Source organism: Lottia gigantea (genome assembly GCF_000327385.1).
Source record: "Lottia gigantea unplaced genomic scaffold LOTGIsca_175, whole genome shotgun sequence".
Lineage (NCBI taxonomy): Eukaryota > Metazoa > Mollusca > Gastropoda > Lottiidae > Lottia > Lottia gigantea.
Window position 1 is genome coordinate 257,642 of NW_008708227.1, and position 16,830 is coordinate 274,471.

At 29.8% G+C, this 16,830-nt stretch overlaps 1 protein-coding gene across 1 annotated transcript; it reads left to right on the top strand.

Annotated features, from left to right (window-relative positions):
• Nucleotides 1-3,048: 3,048 nt before the first annotated feature.
• LOTGIDRAFT_226384 (hypothetical protein) lies at nt 3,049-16,152 on the top strand (the record flags this gene model as incomplete). Its single annotated transcript, XM_009051945.1, has 9 exons — nt 3,049-3,166; nt 4,482-4,524; nt 5,170-5,311; nt 8,056-8,213; nt 8,539-8,667; nt 10,422-10,551; nt 10,864-11,017; nt 12,477-12,672; nt 13,080-16,152. 8 exons carry the CDS (start codon nt 3,049-3,051, stop codon nt 12,665-12,667), a joined length of 1,065 nt encoding a protein of 354 aa, XP_009050193.1. The 3' UTR covers nt 12,668-12,672; nt 13,080-16,152.
• Nucleotides 16,153-16,830: the final 678 nt, after the last annotated feature.

Below are 16,830 nucleotides of genomic sequence, written 5' to 3' on the forward strand. Positions count from 1 at the left end.
TTTAAACTTCACGAAATCACTCTATAACAATTTTGTTAAATTAGTTATACAATGTTTATATGTATATGATTTATTCTTGTTCCGTTCCGCAAAATACAAATCGCCTACATTTAGTACGTTGTGATCATATCTAGAATTTAAATAGCTGGTGATTTGAACATAATTTGGTCTGAAAGTAATAATTTTACTTTTTTATTACCTCCCTTGATCTAATACCCCTTTCTCGGCAACTAGAGATAACGCCCCATTTTTAAAACGCTCAAGAGAACATGTAACTTTATTGCCTCTAGTCTAGCCCGTCTGTTAGACCACGTTTAAGTATAAATGAAGCTGCATTTTTCTGATCTTGATGAAACAATGAATTGTTTACAAGAAACAATCGCTTTTCATTTCAGATTCGTGAGGTGCACTGTTAGAGTCTCGAAGGGCGTAACAAAAAGACTACCGTACCATCAAACTATGACAGTCTTAAAATTCCTAATGTGTTTTGGGAACCCGAGTCTGTATAGTGGCAGTGCCAGCTTGTGGAGGTTCGTAGGGGAGGGGGTCTAAAAATGGTTTGTATCCCAAAGTATATTGTACTCCCACTAGTCCCACTTCATTTTACACAAATTTAAAGATTTTTATACGTTTTTCCACCCAAAATATGTCAGAATGCATCAAATCAACTCCATTTTTCAAAAATTGTCTATGGGGAAGACCCTCTCAATGCTTCATGGAAGGTTTGCGCTTATGGATAGAGCTGCCATATTTTGAATTTTTGTACGCTCAGACCAGCATGTAGGTGTACCATCTTCTCTGACATTAAAAAAAACCTGTCAAATCCAGGTGCATTGTTTGGGAATGGTCTAATAGTTCTTATTAGGTTGATTAATATAGTACATCAAGTTCTAACATCTACAACAAAATATGATTTATAACATGACATATCTCATATATCTTCTCTTTTTTTAATTATTACTAATAACCTTCATTAGATATAACTTAATTAATCAAATACCTAGCTGTCCTAATTAACAATATTAGACAGTATCCACAACTTTGTTTGAGCCATCTCTCGTCTAAATTACTCCGTCTGCATACCCTATCCGCAATAATTTTGGAAATGAAATAAACTTTACCAATGCAGGATCACAACAATTTTGAAAATGAAATAAACTTTACCGATGAAGGGCCACAATAAGTCTGGAAATGAAATAAACTTTGCCAATGCAGTAGGTCTAGTGCTGGGTATCGTCAATCATGCCATATATACGATACGTATTGCGATACAGGGGTCACGATACGATACGTATTGCGATGTGGGGTAATGGAATAAAAAATTAACATTTTATCTTCAGTTTCAATATATATATTAATTCATAACTTTATAACTGCGATATTTAGTAATATAGTTGATAGAAGTGGTTAGCGTCCACTGTCTTATAAAAGGTTTTTAAACAATTTCAGTGAAAAAATTGTTTTATCATAAGCCAAGTTATAGAAATCTCCACTTTTTTATGGAAAGAAAGGTATCATGAAGTATCGATAGGCCTACACGACGTCGCGATACGATACGCGTATGTGGCATGTCGTATCGCGATACATCGATTCACCGATATTTTCTGCCAGCACTACAATGCTGGCCTGCAATAATTTTGGAAATGAAATACACTTTTTATTGACTGTATTAATGTATGCCTCTTGTGTTGTTTGTCACAATTTATATTTCTAAAGATTTTTTGGGCCCTCAAAAAATAAATAAGAATTAACAGGCCAATGTCTACACACGGCTAATTATATTATATAGCCTATATAGTAGGCTTAGTTATTCCTGATACATATAGATTCCACCAATGCAATCTTGCCTGAAACCAGCAGTAGGAAAGTTCCATAAATTATGAATGAAATAGGGCAAAATAACTTATACGAAAGTGTATGTTTGAATCATCCATAGAAGCCTACGCTAGCTTGTATGTTGATAAACTTATTTTGTATTCTTTTCTTTTGTCTTTCCTAATTTTCATTTTCTCTCAAAGCAATGACATGTCTGAATAGATAAAATATTTGTGTAAACAAAAAAAGCTTGATCACCATCAAAAACTGCCATATTGAAAATTTCATAAAATTAACTTCATTGTCCAATGAAATTGCAATATCAGTGTCTGTAGAAGCCAGTGAAACAAACTCTACGTTTTGTGTAGCCAGATATCTTTGTACATTCAACGGAAATATTAATGGGGTTGCGATTATGCTCTCGTACAGATCGAGAATTAACGAGATGATCGTGTGTCTTTTTACAACCGAAGACCATAGAACACTACCGAATTCACCTGTTCGGGTTTTACAATGGAAATGTTACTATCACTATTAAACTACTTTAACAATCTCAACTCACTATCAACCACTACTAGGGAAAGTAGATTAGGGCGATAAGGGGATTATCTAGGGCTATGAGCAAACTCATTTTGAGTCTTTATATTCCACATTTTAGCCTTTTTGAAATTTTTGGGTCACTTTGAAATAGACTAAATCCCCATTAATTTTGAAAACAAACCATACCAAGGCACTCACAGGCCTCTAGATACTATAATATATGAAATAAGAAATGGGTGTATTTATGAAGGACCAATAATGCAATCAAATCATTGTAAGTGGAGCACTGCCAAAGACTTCATCCATCACTGCAGAGGAAAATGATTGTTGTATATATTTTTGATATAGTAAGAAGAAATATATATATATAAAAATACACCAGTATAATCACATTAATGCCAGTTGTAAATTGATTAATTATTTTGACCAAAATGAACTAACATCCCTGGCTGTCTTCGGTGGTCTTTACTTCTCTTCGGCTGTGAAAAGACAGTCAGGTGCCCGTTACATCCGGGCGACTTACTTTAAAGAGTGAAATTGTGACCAAGTCGAATGACAGCCGGAAAATATCTTATTCACCACGTTCTGGATTTACCCTCGACATCTGTTAAGGATTGATGAGTGAAATTATTTTTCTTTGACGTTCGGTTTCAATTCTTTTCTGTGTTGTTTATTAAAAACTAACTCGTCAAAATGGGGTGCGTTACGAGTTCGGAAGACAAAGTAGCCATGGAAAGATCCAAACAAATTGATAAAGGATTAAAGGCAGATGGTGAAAAATCGTCAAGAGAAGTGAAATTATTATTACTTGGTAATATGTTGTTCTTACTTTTGTAGTCGAATTGTGTGATAGAAATGTCGAAGATTTAAATTGACGATTTTACACCTTATGCTGCTAGTGCTATACATGCATGCCGGTATTGTGATATTTGTCTAGCCTAGCCAGGTGTCACTTGCTTGGCTTCTATTCTATCTAGCTAGGGCACCAGGTCTAACAGAATTTTTCGTTTTCAGAATAATTTTAGAAGAATATTGAGTGCTAAAAATGCATTTAAAAATAGTATTTAAGTCTTAGATAAACTTAGATCTACTAGTATGAAATGAGTCATTTCTCAATTTTAATTAACAGAACAACCACGCCTGACTTCTAACATTAAATTTTAATTAAAGTACTTATATAGAGATATGATGACAAGCCTGCAAGGCAATATTTTATCATTATTAATAATTTAATTATTACCCAAATTTGACCAGTGGTATTTTTTGTTCATATTATTCATTATAAGCTTAAAACCTCATATCGGTATTCAAAATCTTAGAATGACATGTCGTTTACTGCCATTGTCATCAGCAAGATGTAGGTTACAACAGTACAAAAGTATTTCATAAAGACATAAGGCATAAGGAATTGGGGAATCCCGATGTCCATGAAACAAAGAGTTTCTTATTATTCATCCTGTGATAGTACTGTAGAGCCAGAGGAGAGTTGTTTTTCAAACTAATAGTACAGTATCTTATTGATTTAATATTATTTGTAAAGTAAAGTGAACCTGTAAGCTTACGTAAATTCAAAAAATGAAGTTTGCCTAGTTATGGAGTACCAGTAGGTTATATTAAAGCTTTTCTGTGGGATGAAGTTTGAAAAATCCGGGGTTACAATAGGGCTAGCACTGATTGGCTGAATTCAAGTTTAGTTTACTTATCTACTGTATTGTTTACCTACATCTTTCAAACTTGTCACGCTTTATAACATCTGTGGGAATATCTATAGTAGTCTAATGGTATAAGTAGGGGGCTATACCTGTATTTGTACTATGCCTTACTATGGTATAGTTTTCATACAATCTCTATTACTAGTTAAGTGTCATAAATTGTCTGTGTCACAGTAATTAAGTACATGACATTGATGTAAAAAGCAGGGTTTTTGTCACTTATTTACACTTACAGGTCATTATTACTGTGATTAACAAATTACTGATAAATGGAGTACTGGTGCATTTGTACACAATATTATTTTGCTTGCATTAGTAGAATGAATGGAAGTAACTTTAGCAGTCATAGATTTATTTTTATTCTCAATTATTTTCTTTCTCAATCCTAATATTTCCTTTTTATCCAATTTGCAGGTGCTGGTGAGTCAGGAAAAAGTACCATTGTTAAACAAATGAAGTAAGTATTTATATCAAAGATCATGGCTACATTAAAGGGATTGTAAAGAGGTTTTCTAAAATTGTATATGTATACTGGATACTGATAGTATCAATTTGCACCATTACAATTATCAATCAAACGTCTGTCTGTGGTTCATGCAATTCTACTAGAACCAAGTGTCACTAATCGTGGATCTGCCTTGTGTGATACAAGCATATTTTGCGATTAATGATATCATTTTTTAGTGTTAGTGGAATTGCAGGAACCACAGATGTCTTATTGAAAATTGGAATGGTGCAAATTGATGCTAAAAAAAATGAAAGCTCCTTTGCAATCTCTTTATTTGAAGACTTCTAAAATAATATTGTGTTTGAATTTTTTATCCATATAATTTAAGATGTAAATTTTTTTTTTATTGGGGTTAAATTCGAGATTTTGTATTAAGTGGGGACACATAATCCAAAGACAAATATAAAATGAAGTAAATAGCTGATGCCATTTTGTTTTCTCTTAAGAGACAGAAGAGCTGTTGTGCCTCCAAGAATTAGAATTATTCTGAAAACTGGTATATTATGATTTTTTTCAGAATTATTGTAAATACCTTACCTGTGTTAATGATATGATTTTTTCAGAATTATCCTATATATTATATGATTATTTCAGAATTATTCATGAAAAGGGTTATTCTCAAGAGGAATGTTTACAATATAAACCAGTTGTATACAGTAATACCATACAATCTATGATAGCTATTATTCGAGCTATGGGATTATTGAAAATTGATTTTGGACATCCAGATAGAGCTGTAAGTACTTTTAATCTGCTTATTTACTAGTTACTATATTGGATACTTATCCTGGATGTAGTGGGTTGTGCAAGAGATATAAAAATATCATGGAATCCAAATAGTTTAACTAAGCTTACTGTCCTGGGATTTATTTGTTGGTAAAAAATACTAACAATTTTGTAAGAATTGTTTAAATCTATGAAGGAGGATATTTAATGTGAACTTCCCAAATTTTATATTTTTATCAATACAAAGTCTTTCTTAATTGTTAGTCTATCATTTCTGTTTTGAAGTGAATATTCAGATACAATAATAAAATATTTTTACTTTTAAAATAGCGCTCAATACAATTGTACAGAGGTATATAGAAATATTAAAACAGAACTTGAATCATGTTGATACTAAGAGTTTCACCCTATGCTAATGAAGTTAAGATATTCAAATACATGTCAAGTCAAAATATAACAAAAGATGTGATTTTGCTATGAGTAAGATATGTTACAATAATAGTTGTCAAGGAAGGATCACATGAAGAGAAAATATATTGGGTAGTTTTCAGGATCAGATCTCTTTACTTCCTTAATATTCATACATGACAGAATATTTTGATCATGTTTATCATAGTTTATGTTATTAAATTTCATTCACCACAATTCTAAACACCATATCACTGACTCATATTTGATGAATTAAAGGAAATAATTTTATAGAATAACTATAGGCTTAAAAAAAAAAAAAGATTTTGACGTCTCAAATGATTAGAAGGTGCAAAAAGTACAATAAAATAAATGTTGTATGGTGTTGCGATCAGCACTCATTTCAATACGTGTGTACATGTTTTTCCATGCTTCTATTATGGGTCTGAGAATTATGTTTGAGATAAAAAAAATTGAAAAATGATCATAATGAAGGTGATAAAATGGCTTTCTAGGTTTGAATGGTGCAAATTGATGCCCCTGATATGCATAAAAAGTTTAAGAAACCTCTTTACAATCACTTTAAGAAGTAAACATGTCATTCAAAACCATAATTCAGAAGACCACTTGAGTTTTATAGCTGATAATTTAGAACAATAGACCAGCCTGTAGTAAACTAGGCAGAGTGAAGTATATATTATTAGGTTACCTACTTGAGATATGAGGAAAGGTTTGATTGACCTGTATAAATATGTAATAATCTTATCAATCATAATAATAAAGTTAAATGTACAACTTATTACTATAGAGGTGTTTATATTTAAGAATATCATATTGATACACATCAAAATGCTTACAATGATTTGCTTACATTTCACATATATATTTGCGATTTGCCAAAGTGTTTATATCCAAATCGGCCAAATCGTGGCTCACAGCATTTTGGTACCGATACGATTTGTTTGAGATGGCGGGCAACATTGATAGCAAGTAAAATATTTCCAGAACTTGTTCTAATATTACAGGAATAACGACAAAAAAAAATTTCCCAGTGTCTGACATTTTCTAACAACAAAAAGATTCATTGGCAGATTTAATTGTTTGAAAGATGAAAAATTTTTTTAAGCTTATACAATATGAAATATTTTCAATATGCTCAATACATGAATTGTAGAGCATCATAGTTAGATAAAAATTGTACATGTGATATATAGTATGTTTATTACTTATGATGTGGCATGCATATATTGATTTAAATGCTGTCAGTTCGTTCTTTGTTAGTCACTATTGACACTTTAAAAAATATTATCTTAGATTTTCTACTTAGACAACAGTCTGACAAGTTATTTTTTATTGTTCCAATTATTGGTTTTAGTCTAGATGTATGTAACAGTTCTCATACTACCGGTATATATTGTTTATAATGAAACGGCCATCTTGTAACATGTGTTAAGATTTTATTGTAAACTTTTTAAATTGGTTTAATTTCTCGCTGATTCCTAACAATTTTTTCTCTTCACAAATCAATGTGCTATAACAGTAGGTTCTGAGAGTGCACGTGATAAATGGCAGATAAAAATTTTTTCGAATTTATTTGATACAATAAATGTGGCCTATAATACACTTCTAAAGATCTTCTTTAGTCAGCTTCCTGGAATCACATTGGATTTGATTAATTTTATATCATTTGAGATACATCAAAATCAGCCTTTGAAAGTAGACTTCTAAGTTGTGGAATGATGTACCTGTACTGTAGAAAAAGAGATAAAGTTTAAACCAAAAAACACTAAGTTACCGGTATTCATTATTTAGGAACACCTTCAATAATTTAAATCTATCTAGCTTGTTCTGATATCTAACTGTCAGTTGAGTTTTTAAATGACATCGGAAAAACTGTGTAGCAGTAGTGTTATTCTAAAAGCTACTTTATTGATGATTAAAAATGTGTGATAGAAAACTTATTGTATTTGCCTTTAGATATTAAATGTACTTCAGTGTGGTAATAAAATATCTGACTTAAATTGATTACTTTGCTCTAAGATAAAACAACTAATTTGTAACTGATCAGGGCTGTTGTGTTAGTATTATTTGCCAGCAATTGTTGTGATAGGAAATTCCTGTTCGTGAAAGTGGAGTTTTTTTTAGACTCAAACGGATGATAATGACGGAAATACCTCAATTTGTTGAGAAAAGCCTTAAAGATGCATTTTAAAAGTCTTTCTCATGAACTCAGAATACTTGTACAATAATGTTATATTGATCGTTTGTATAAGATTAAGCTTATGTTCGAAAGAGTACATATTACCTTCTCTGTATATTGACAACCTGTCTGTTGTATATTTGCAGGAAGATGCCAGAAAGTTCTTCTCACTAGCTGGTAATGCTGATGAAGGTGAATTGTCACCAGAAGTAGCAACTATTATGAAGAAATTATGGAAAGATTCTGGTGTTCAGGAATGTTTCAGTAGATCAAGAGAATATCAATTAAATGATTCCGCAGAATAGTAAGTCAAAAATATTATCTTCTTTAGTTCACAAACTTGTGGCTTGCAAAAACCCTCAAATAACCCTATTTTATGTCTAGCAGATCTCTTTATTTGTGACCTTGGCAGTGCTTTACATTATAGGAGTTTTTAGGAATTTCTTCACTTTTAATACTATTCCATTTGAAAGATCGGAATTGTTGAAATAAATCCAGTTATCAGAGATCTTAAATTAAATTAGTAAATTGGTTTAAATGCTTTAAAACCCAACTAATTCAGTCCATATTATGATGGCATATTGGTTCCATGATTTGAATTGTATCTAAAAAATTATATTTTATTCCAGTTATTTGAATGCTATGGACAGAATATCACATACTGGATATATCCCCACAGAACAAGATGTATTACGTACTCGAGTCAAAACCACTGGTATTGTTGAAACACATTTCACATTTAAAGACCTTCATTTCAAGTAAGTTATATTTTGTTGTGTGAAAAATATACCTTTATATAGAGATAGTCGTTACTATTACTTCGATTCACAATTCAACTACAGTATTCTCAATGAATATCAGATTTCTGGTTGGTCAACAATGCAGGAAGTATACTGGCAAAATTGCTGAACAGTGATTACATTGTAAATGAACTATATGTCCTAACTATCATTCTGAAAAGTGAGTTGATGATATAAGCCTTCTATTGTGAGAGTTACTGTATTCTATACATGTATCCTTTATATTTTTCCCATCAAATTTGAATTCCATCAAAACCTGGTCAATTATGTTAGTATATAAGGAAAAATTAACAAAACATTATGATAAGATAATGATTAGATACAGTCTTGTTAGTTAAGTAAACTGATATGAAGGAAAATATAGTCAGTGTTCACTTCCTGTCAAATGAATTGTGATTAATCTACATCCTGTAGAGTAATAGTAGAATATTTAGTCTAACCCTGTGGTCTATAGTACTATTATAGTATAATGATTTCTATTGTTTTAAACCCTTAATATTATATTTTAAAATCTATTTAAAACTCATTGCCTGATGCAAGTCACTTACAAAAATAATGTTCTGTTGAACCTTTCAGAACCTAGTTGAAGGTAACAGGACTGCTCTTAAACTTTTCCACAAGCTTACTTCACATGTCAAATATAACGCAGGTGTAAAAAGAAAGTTATAAACACTAGAAAATCAATTTCTTTTCATTAGAGTAAAAATTATTGAGCATTGTTTAATAACCTAAACCATTTTTTCATCCAATCAGCATTGTCTAAATTTTTCATAAAATTGATCACTTAATTGTAAAAATTTCTCAATCATGTGACATTTTGACTGACAGCTAGTGCATAGGTTCTATGTAAATAGTAATATCACACTAAGTGAAATTTAAGCGCTGAAGAATTTATACGAAAGAAGCAATTCACAAATTTATGTTTTGATGACTGATATTGTTATGTTGAAGTTTACAACCCTGTTTATATGTAACATAGGTCATACAGTCGAGGTTGGTTTCTAAAATTTTTCAGAATTCTGAATACATATTTGCAATTTTCTCATTAGTAGTCTTATAGAAAGTTACTTTTACTTTAGATAGATATAAGATATGTAGTAATTAATAATTATTGATAGGGTGGTAAGGGGTATTTGACAACTTTGTGTTTTATTTACTTCCTTCTACTTGTTTATAATAAATCAAAATAACTTACACTTTTATCTAGGTCAGAATATATGACCTCTCTCTATTTTACCCAATAATATTCTAAGAATTTATAAGGAAATTGAAGTTATCCATGTTGTTTATTTATTCATGTCAAATTATCTCAATTTTATCTTATGAAAGACCATATTTCATGGCAGCTATTTTGTATTCAAAACCCCCAAAAAATAATTTAGAAACTAATACCGGTAATTATTGCAATCTAATTGGAGAGAACTATCATTAGAAAAATGGGTTTTGTACTGGAACGATTTGAGGAAAACCTGATCCCGAGAGTAAATATTTTGGTTCTAACTTTTGAATAAGGAATCATCTGCAGTATTTTTTACTTGAATACCATGGCAATGTGAAGGTGTAGACAAATTTGACACAGAGTAAACTTTAACTATTGTCACTTTCTTATATAAGCTTATTTCAAATTTTCATTCTGGAAAGTGAAACAAGTTGCTGAAATTCTGTTATCTGTTTGATTATGATGTATATGTTATGATCTGTTTGTCTTGTAGAATGTTTGATGTAGGAGGACAGAGATCAGAAAGAAAGAAATGGATCCATTGTTTTGAAGGTGTCACAGCTATCATCTTCATTGTAGCTATGAGTGAATATGATTTAACTTTAGCTGAAGACCAAGAAATGGTAGACTAATTTTTTTACATGATAATTCAATTATTGAGAATATTGAGAATTTCCTTTGATTTTGTCATTATAAAATGAGTGGGGAGGTACTTAGATGTGCTATAACTAGTTTTAAATCATAATTTTAGTACAATTACTCTGTACATGTATGGAGAGATAATTACGGACATATTTGAATGAGATAGCTAATTCTTTTTGTGAATATTATTTTGTCCATTTTATTCAAGGAAACATTTTGTGTTATGTTATATATTTTTAGTGATTATTATGTTTTGTTGAATGTTTATCAATGTTTTTGTTGTTTAATTGTAGAACCGTATGATGGAGAGTATGAAATTATTTGATTCAATCTGTAATAATAAATGGTTTACAGACACCTCTATTATTCTCTTCTTGAATAAGAAAGATCTGTTTGAAGAGAAAATTAAGAAATCACCTTTGACCGTCTGCTTCCCAGAATTCTCAGGTAAGAATAATTGTATGAATTGATCATACAGTGCAATCAAATGCATAATAAAGAATATGTTTGGGATTAAGATGAGATTATCAGATTTTGATTTATTTAAAAATGAACCTCCACTATATTTTTGGTCAGGATATAAGTTAAATGCATAAGTTTTATAATTATGATTTAAGCAAAGCTCAGAACTTAATGATAGCTGGTAGTCAAAATGTCATGTTATTTTGAAATTCTTAACAATTAATTGAGTCACTTAATAAGATGAAAAATTGGGTTAGGTTCTGAATTTGCTAAGATTTAAGAGAGTTATAGAATATAGAGTTGAATTTTGACAATAATCTTTCAATAATCCAATTTCAATTGACTTTGTCAAAGTCATTATCCTTCACAAGAGATAAGCTTATTGATAAAATTCTCAAAACAGTGTTATAATTGAATATTCAACGGTAAACTTATTTTGACTGACATTGACTGATTTTTACATGTTCAGAATTAAAAAAATGTTATATATGATGAAATGGCCTATAAAAGTCAGTGAAGAATTTAAAATAAAGTGACATTTATAGTTATAAGCATATAAAATATAAGAATATAAAAATAGATCAATGATAAGAATATTTGTTGAACTATTTCATTAAATCATTGCATTGTCCCCAAGGAAATAGAATATCTGCACCTTGTTTCTGGGAAAATCTTAGATCAGGATTTTGTAAAATTTTACATTTTTTTTTGAGAATATGGAAGCAAAATTGTCAAATAATTTGGTATTAATAAAGAATAAGTTGTATTTTACCATATTAAAGATTAGACTAACATTCTATGGTTTTTTTTGAGAAAAAGACTGCTAATGTATTGGTAATGTAACTTTATCAGGATGTTCTTGTAACAAATTTCAGAGGTTGTGAAAATAACAAGCATTACTAGCTTTATTATTAAAAAGTTAAATAAATAATTCTGGGATATATTGTGATGATAATTAATTTTTGAAGAAAAAAAATGTTAATTTAATGAAACCTTTAACTCAAAATTGATTAACAATATCTATTTTTAGAATTAATTATATGAAATTACTAAGATTTTCAGTAAGATCAAGTTATTGATTTTATCTTGTTTTCAACCATATGATTAAAGGCATGCATCAATCTGATTTTTTACTGCAATGAAATTATCTTGAGTTGACCATTTTGGTATAGCTTAAGTTTTATTAACTTTTCATTAGAGTACAATTTAGTCTGCATCTGCTGTCATACATTTCTACAGATTTAAATATTCAATGACTACTATATTTAAGTGAAATTCTTTTATTTGATATAATTAACCTAATGACAGAATTTTTCTCTATAAACAATTGGGCTTATAGTGTTCTTTTACAGCTTTTTCTGCCTAAAATTTCTAGGTGTTGAAGCCTAAGCTTAATGAATTTTTAACTGGGTAACTCTAAAACTGATCCGAATATTTATTGTAGGATCCAACACATATGAAGAAGCTGCAGCCTACATTCAAATGCAGTTTGAGAATCTCAACAAGAGAAAAGACACAAAAGAAATTTACACCCATTTTACCTGTGCTACTGATACCAATAATGTACAGTTTGTATTTGATGCTGTTACTGATGTCATTATTAAAAATAACCTGAAAGACTGTGGTCTATTTTAAAACAGGTAATTAATCTTTGATGTAAATAGATTTTGAGTGATGTAAATAATCTTTGAGTGATGTTAAAAAGATTTGAGTGGTGGGAATAAATTTTGAGTGATGCTTCACAAATACATTTAATGTCTTAATACAATGTTATTGGATTGTTGATGTGTTGATACAATAAAATGTTGGAGAAAGATACCATAACATGTCATGTGTGCAGTTTTGACATATTTAGAACATGAAGTTTGTAATAAATCTCTTATCTTTTGATTTTAATAGTGAAATTTGTTTTGTTTTTAAATACAAGGTTCAGTTTACAAATATATATAAATTGTGATTTCACATTGTTTTTTACCTAAAATATACTTTTCAAGATATGATTTAGCTTCAAATTTATGAAATTCATTTTATGTGATTTTCATTTCAGATATTTTGAATTAGAAGATATGGTTTTAACTGAAGAAATCCTCAAATGTATTATCATATTTTTATTGTGAGATATTTATCAACATTGCTTTAACTTTCCAGACTCATAATATATTGTACTGTATGTCTGAATAACTTGATGTCTTATTCGTGTTAACAACTAGTCTGAATAACCAGACATATATTTATGTAGGAGAAATCTGGAATAGACAATCATGTTAAAAGAAGTTTGAATGTTTTTTATTCATCGTATTCATGTTCAACAACTCGTCTGAATAACTAGACATTTATTCATTTTGAAGAAACATAACATCTTATTCAAGTCTAGAATGATAACAACTAATTCTGAATAACTATTCATCTAACAAGACATTGAAGTATTAAATAATGAGAAATATGAATAATTCAATATGTAAGTTTACAACATTTCTAATAACAATATTTGTTGTAAACAAGATTTGTTATCTTGAAATCATGTTAAACTTTGACTGAAATGGGGAAAATTTAAGCTTTAGATCCAACATTTTGGTCTTTTTCAACCCGCAAAATAGTTGTATAAATAAGGACTTCATAGAAGTTGAGAATCAAGGAATAAATATTTTTAATGAACTGCATGATATGAATATTAATTGATATATACAAATAGGATTATGTATTTCAGATTTATATTTCTTGTGTAAATGTGTAAACAGACAATATATTGTTGAATTTTATTATAACATCTATTTTTATTGTCTGTTTTGTAAAATATGAACTATACATTCATTCTCATATCTAGAATGTTACATGTAATTGTTACAAAACCCTCTGGTTCCATTTTCCAATCAGTCATTAAGACCAATTTGATTGGTTGTAGTTAAAAAGAATTTGATTGGCTATTACAATATGCATCTGTCACTTTAAAATTTTCTGTGCCTGATATTATTACGCACAATTGTTGAGGTGGCAACTGAGTAGAACATCAAAAATTGTGATGAGAGTTAGGACACAGAAGATTTTGTGGCATTCATGTTCCATTCTAGGATGAAATTGACAAAGGTGAGAACCAAAGATTGGTGTAGTAGTCTTGTGTTAGTTGTAGTCTAAACCCTGAAGCCTTTTCACATCTTGCAAGATTTTATACCCCTTTAAATATTTTCCATGAATGATCACAAAAACACGCATAATTTATAGAACAGACTACACTGAAAAGCGTTTATTTATTTTTTGATATAATGCTCTTTACTTTGATAATAATTATTACGCAGTGATTTCAAATTAGTTACTTTTCAATTTCATCTAGTGAGTCAGAAACAATCTTGATCTCTGCCCCTAGTTTTACAATAGAATTTCAATAATGACAATTTTTACTTGAATTGCTCAGAACATTAAGTCCCACAAATTGTTTTAGAGAGTGGACATAGTTTGAATAGTATAGTTTAATTCTAGTCTTAAACTGGTTTTACAAGATCAAATATGGCTCAATTCAATATGAAAAGGTTGATTATTTTTTCAAAATTAACTATGATTTTGTGAATTGAGTATATCTTGATCTATAATATAGGCGTATTTATATCACATCACTTATTATTTGTCTCTAATCTTACTGAAATGATACTCAGTAAATTTAATTTTAGCTGGATTAGATGCAATTTTGAGTGAATTGAATCTTTGATAAAAAACGCCTTGATATTTAATTGTGTGTATATAACCTAGCATGTAATATATTAGCTTCTATATGTAACTCTGTAAAAAGATGTAGTCTTGACAAAATGCTTGCTTTGCAGATTTTCCCACATCATGACTTTCTTCATAATTTGTTTGTTTAATTATTTTCTAAATACAAAAAAGATAAAACCATATTGTGACAATTTATCAAATTTTGTTTCCATTTGTAAAACTTCTACTCAAAGTTCGTTTAAATTATTATAATTAAGTTTATCTGAAATAATATTATGAAATTTGAAATTTTTGGTCTTTTTCACGCAATTTATTAAATGCATTTAACTGTATTGTATCACATAATTTCTAGTCACAAATTCTGTTGCAAATTTAGCAAATATTCTTACATTAATGGTTACATTTCAATCAAAATATCATCTATTTTTCAAAAAAACGTATTCAACAAAAATTATTAATTGCAAAATAAATCAAATGCAAATCATACTCAAAGTTATTTCCCTTTGTTCCATCCAGTTATAATTGTTTGCTTGTATCATTTAAAACCATTTTTTTTGTTTATTTAAGTAAGTAGATTTTGTAATTATTATTTCGATGATATACGAGAAATGCCTTGATCTAATACCGGTTGATATAGGGCAATAGAGTCCTGTTATTTAGATTCCCCATAGACAACTGTACCATTTCAGAAATACCATTCATTATAATTATGGTAATTTTGTGCTCCCTATTCCAAAATCTGAAAATTTAGAAATTTCTGAATTACCATTCTTAAGATGTAAAAAATGTATTCACTCAAAATTCATTATTTAGAAGTATTCTAGACCATTGATCAGTGCTATTGAAAAGCTGGAGATGTATAAAGCCAGTTATTCTGTCCCTCGATTAGACATGACTAAGATATTTTCAAATAAATTGCACTTTCTCTAATGGGATTTTGAAAAATGTGCAATATTTAAATTGTATGTTGTAAAAGAAAGCATGTAAAAAAAATGCTTTCCGACTGAGTTTCTAAATTGCTCTTTCATTCTTGTCCCTACAGCACCACAAACATTTAATGTCTTTTGTAAAGCCGTTGAATTAAAAGGCATATTCAATGACCATCAAATTACTTATGCAACTTTTCCCAACAGTGAAAAACCAAAACCAAAATGTTGAAATTGTCATCAAAACCTGAAGTAATTTGAAAGCCATTTTATACGCCTATAGTCTTGCCATCAATGTACAATCAGTTCTATAAACATACCAGTATTGTCTCATGAAAATATTTTAAATTTGCATCTGTAAATAGATATCTTGGCACATTGTATTTATATTGTCCTTGTGTTTTACGTCTAAACCTTTTACCCTACCTGCTATGTTCTATTATGTTTGTCAAGCGTTGTCATGTGGAAATAAATTTTAGATACAAACTCAAGACTTGATATTTTATTTATTTTTGGAATGGATAGATATTCCTTAACGCCAATTCCTAATCCTGCATGCCTGTGCTTTCATAACATTACTTAACCGCAATGTTATGTGTTAACCTAAACTTCCCACTAAAGATAAAATGGGTCTTAGGGTAAACCATGGTTCTAGGTTTAGATTTTGTCAAAGGATGAACCCAGTCTTGGCAGCTGATCGCTTGGAATATGATGAACCTAGTTGTATCATCTGTGGTCTTTGTCGTTGAATGAACCTTGTTTTATTATCTGAGATCATAGTCAAATGATTAACCTAGACTCACCAGCTAAGATCACTGTCATAGGATAAACTTAATCTTATCCGCTAAGATCATTGTTATAAGATGAACCTTGTCTAATCAGCTCTAGAATGCAGTCTATGAAAAGATTTCCCTCATTTTTGGCCACCTATTTATTTTGTTAGCCATTTGTTTTAAAGATTCTAATAAGCTCTCTTTAACATACATACCTAGTATAAGGTAAAGCAGGTATAATAAACATTCATTATTAACACTTAATACACCACTTTACACGTTCCGTCATTCAAACCAGCTAATATATAACTATAGAATGGGACTTGAAATGGGGAGTGTGAATATGAAAATAAAGTTCGCTCTGACTTTCATGGGCTAAAGATTTAAGGAAGAG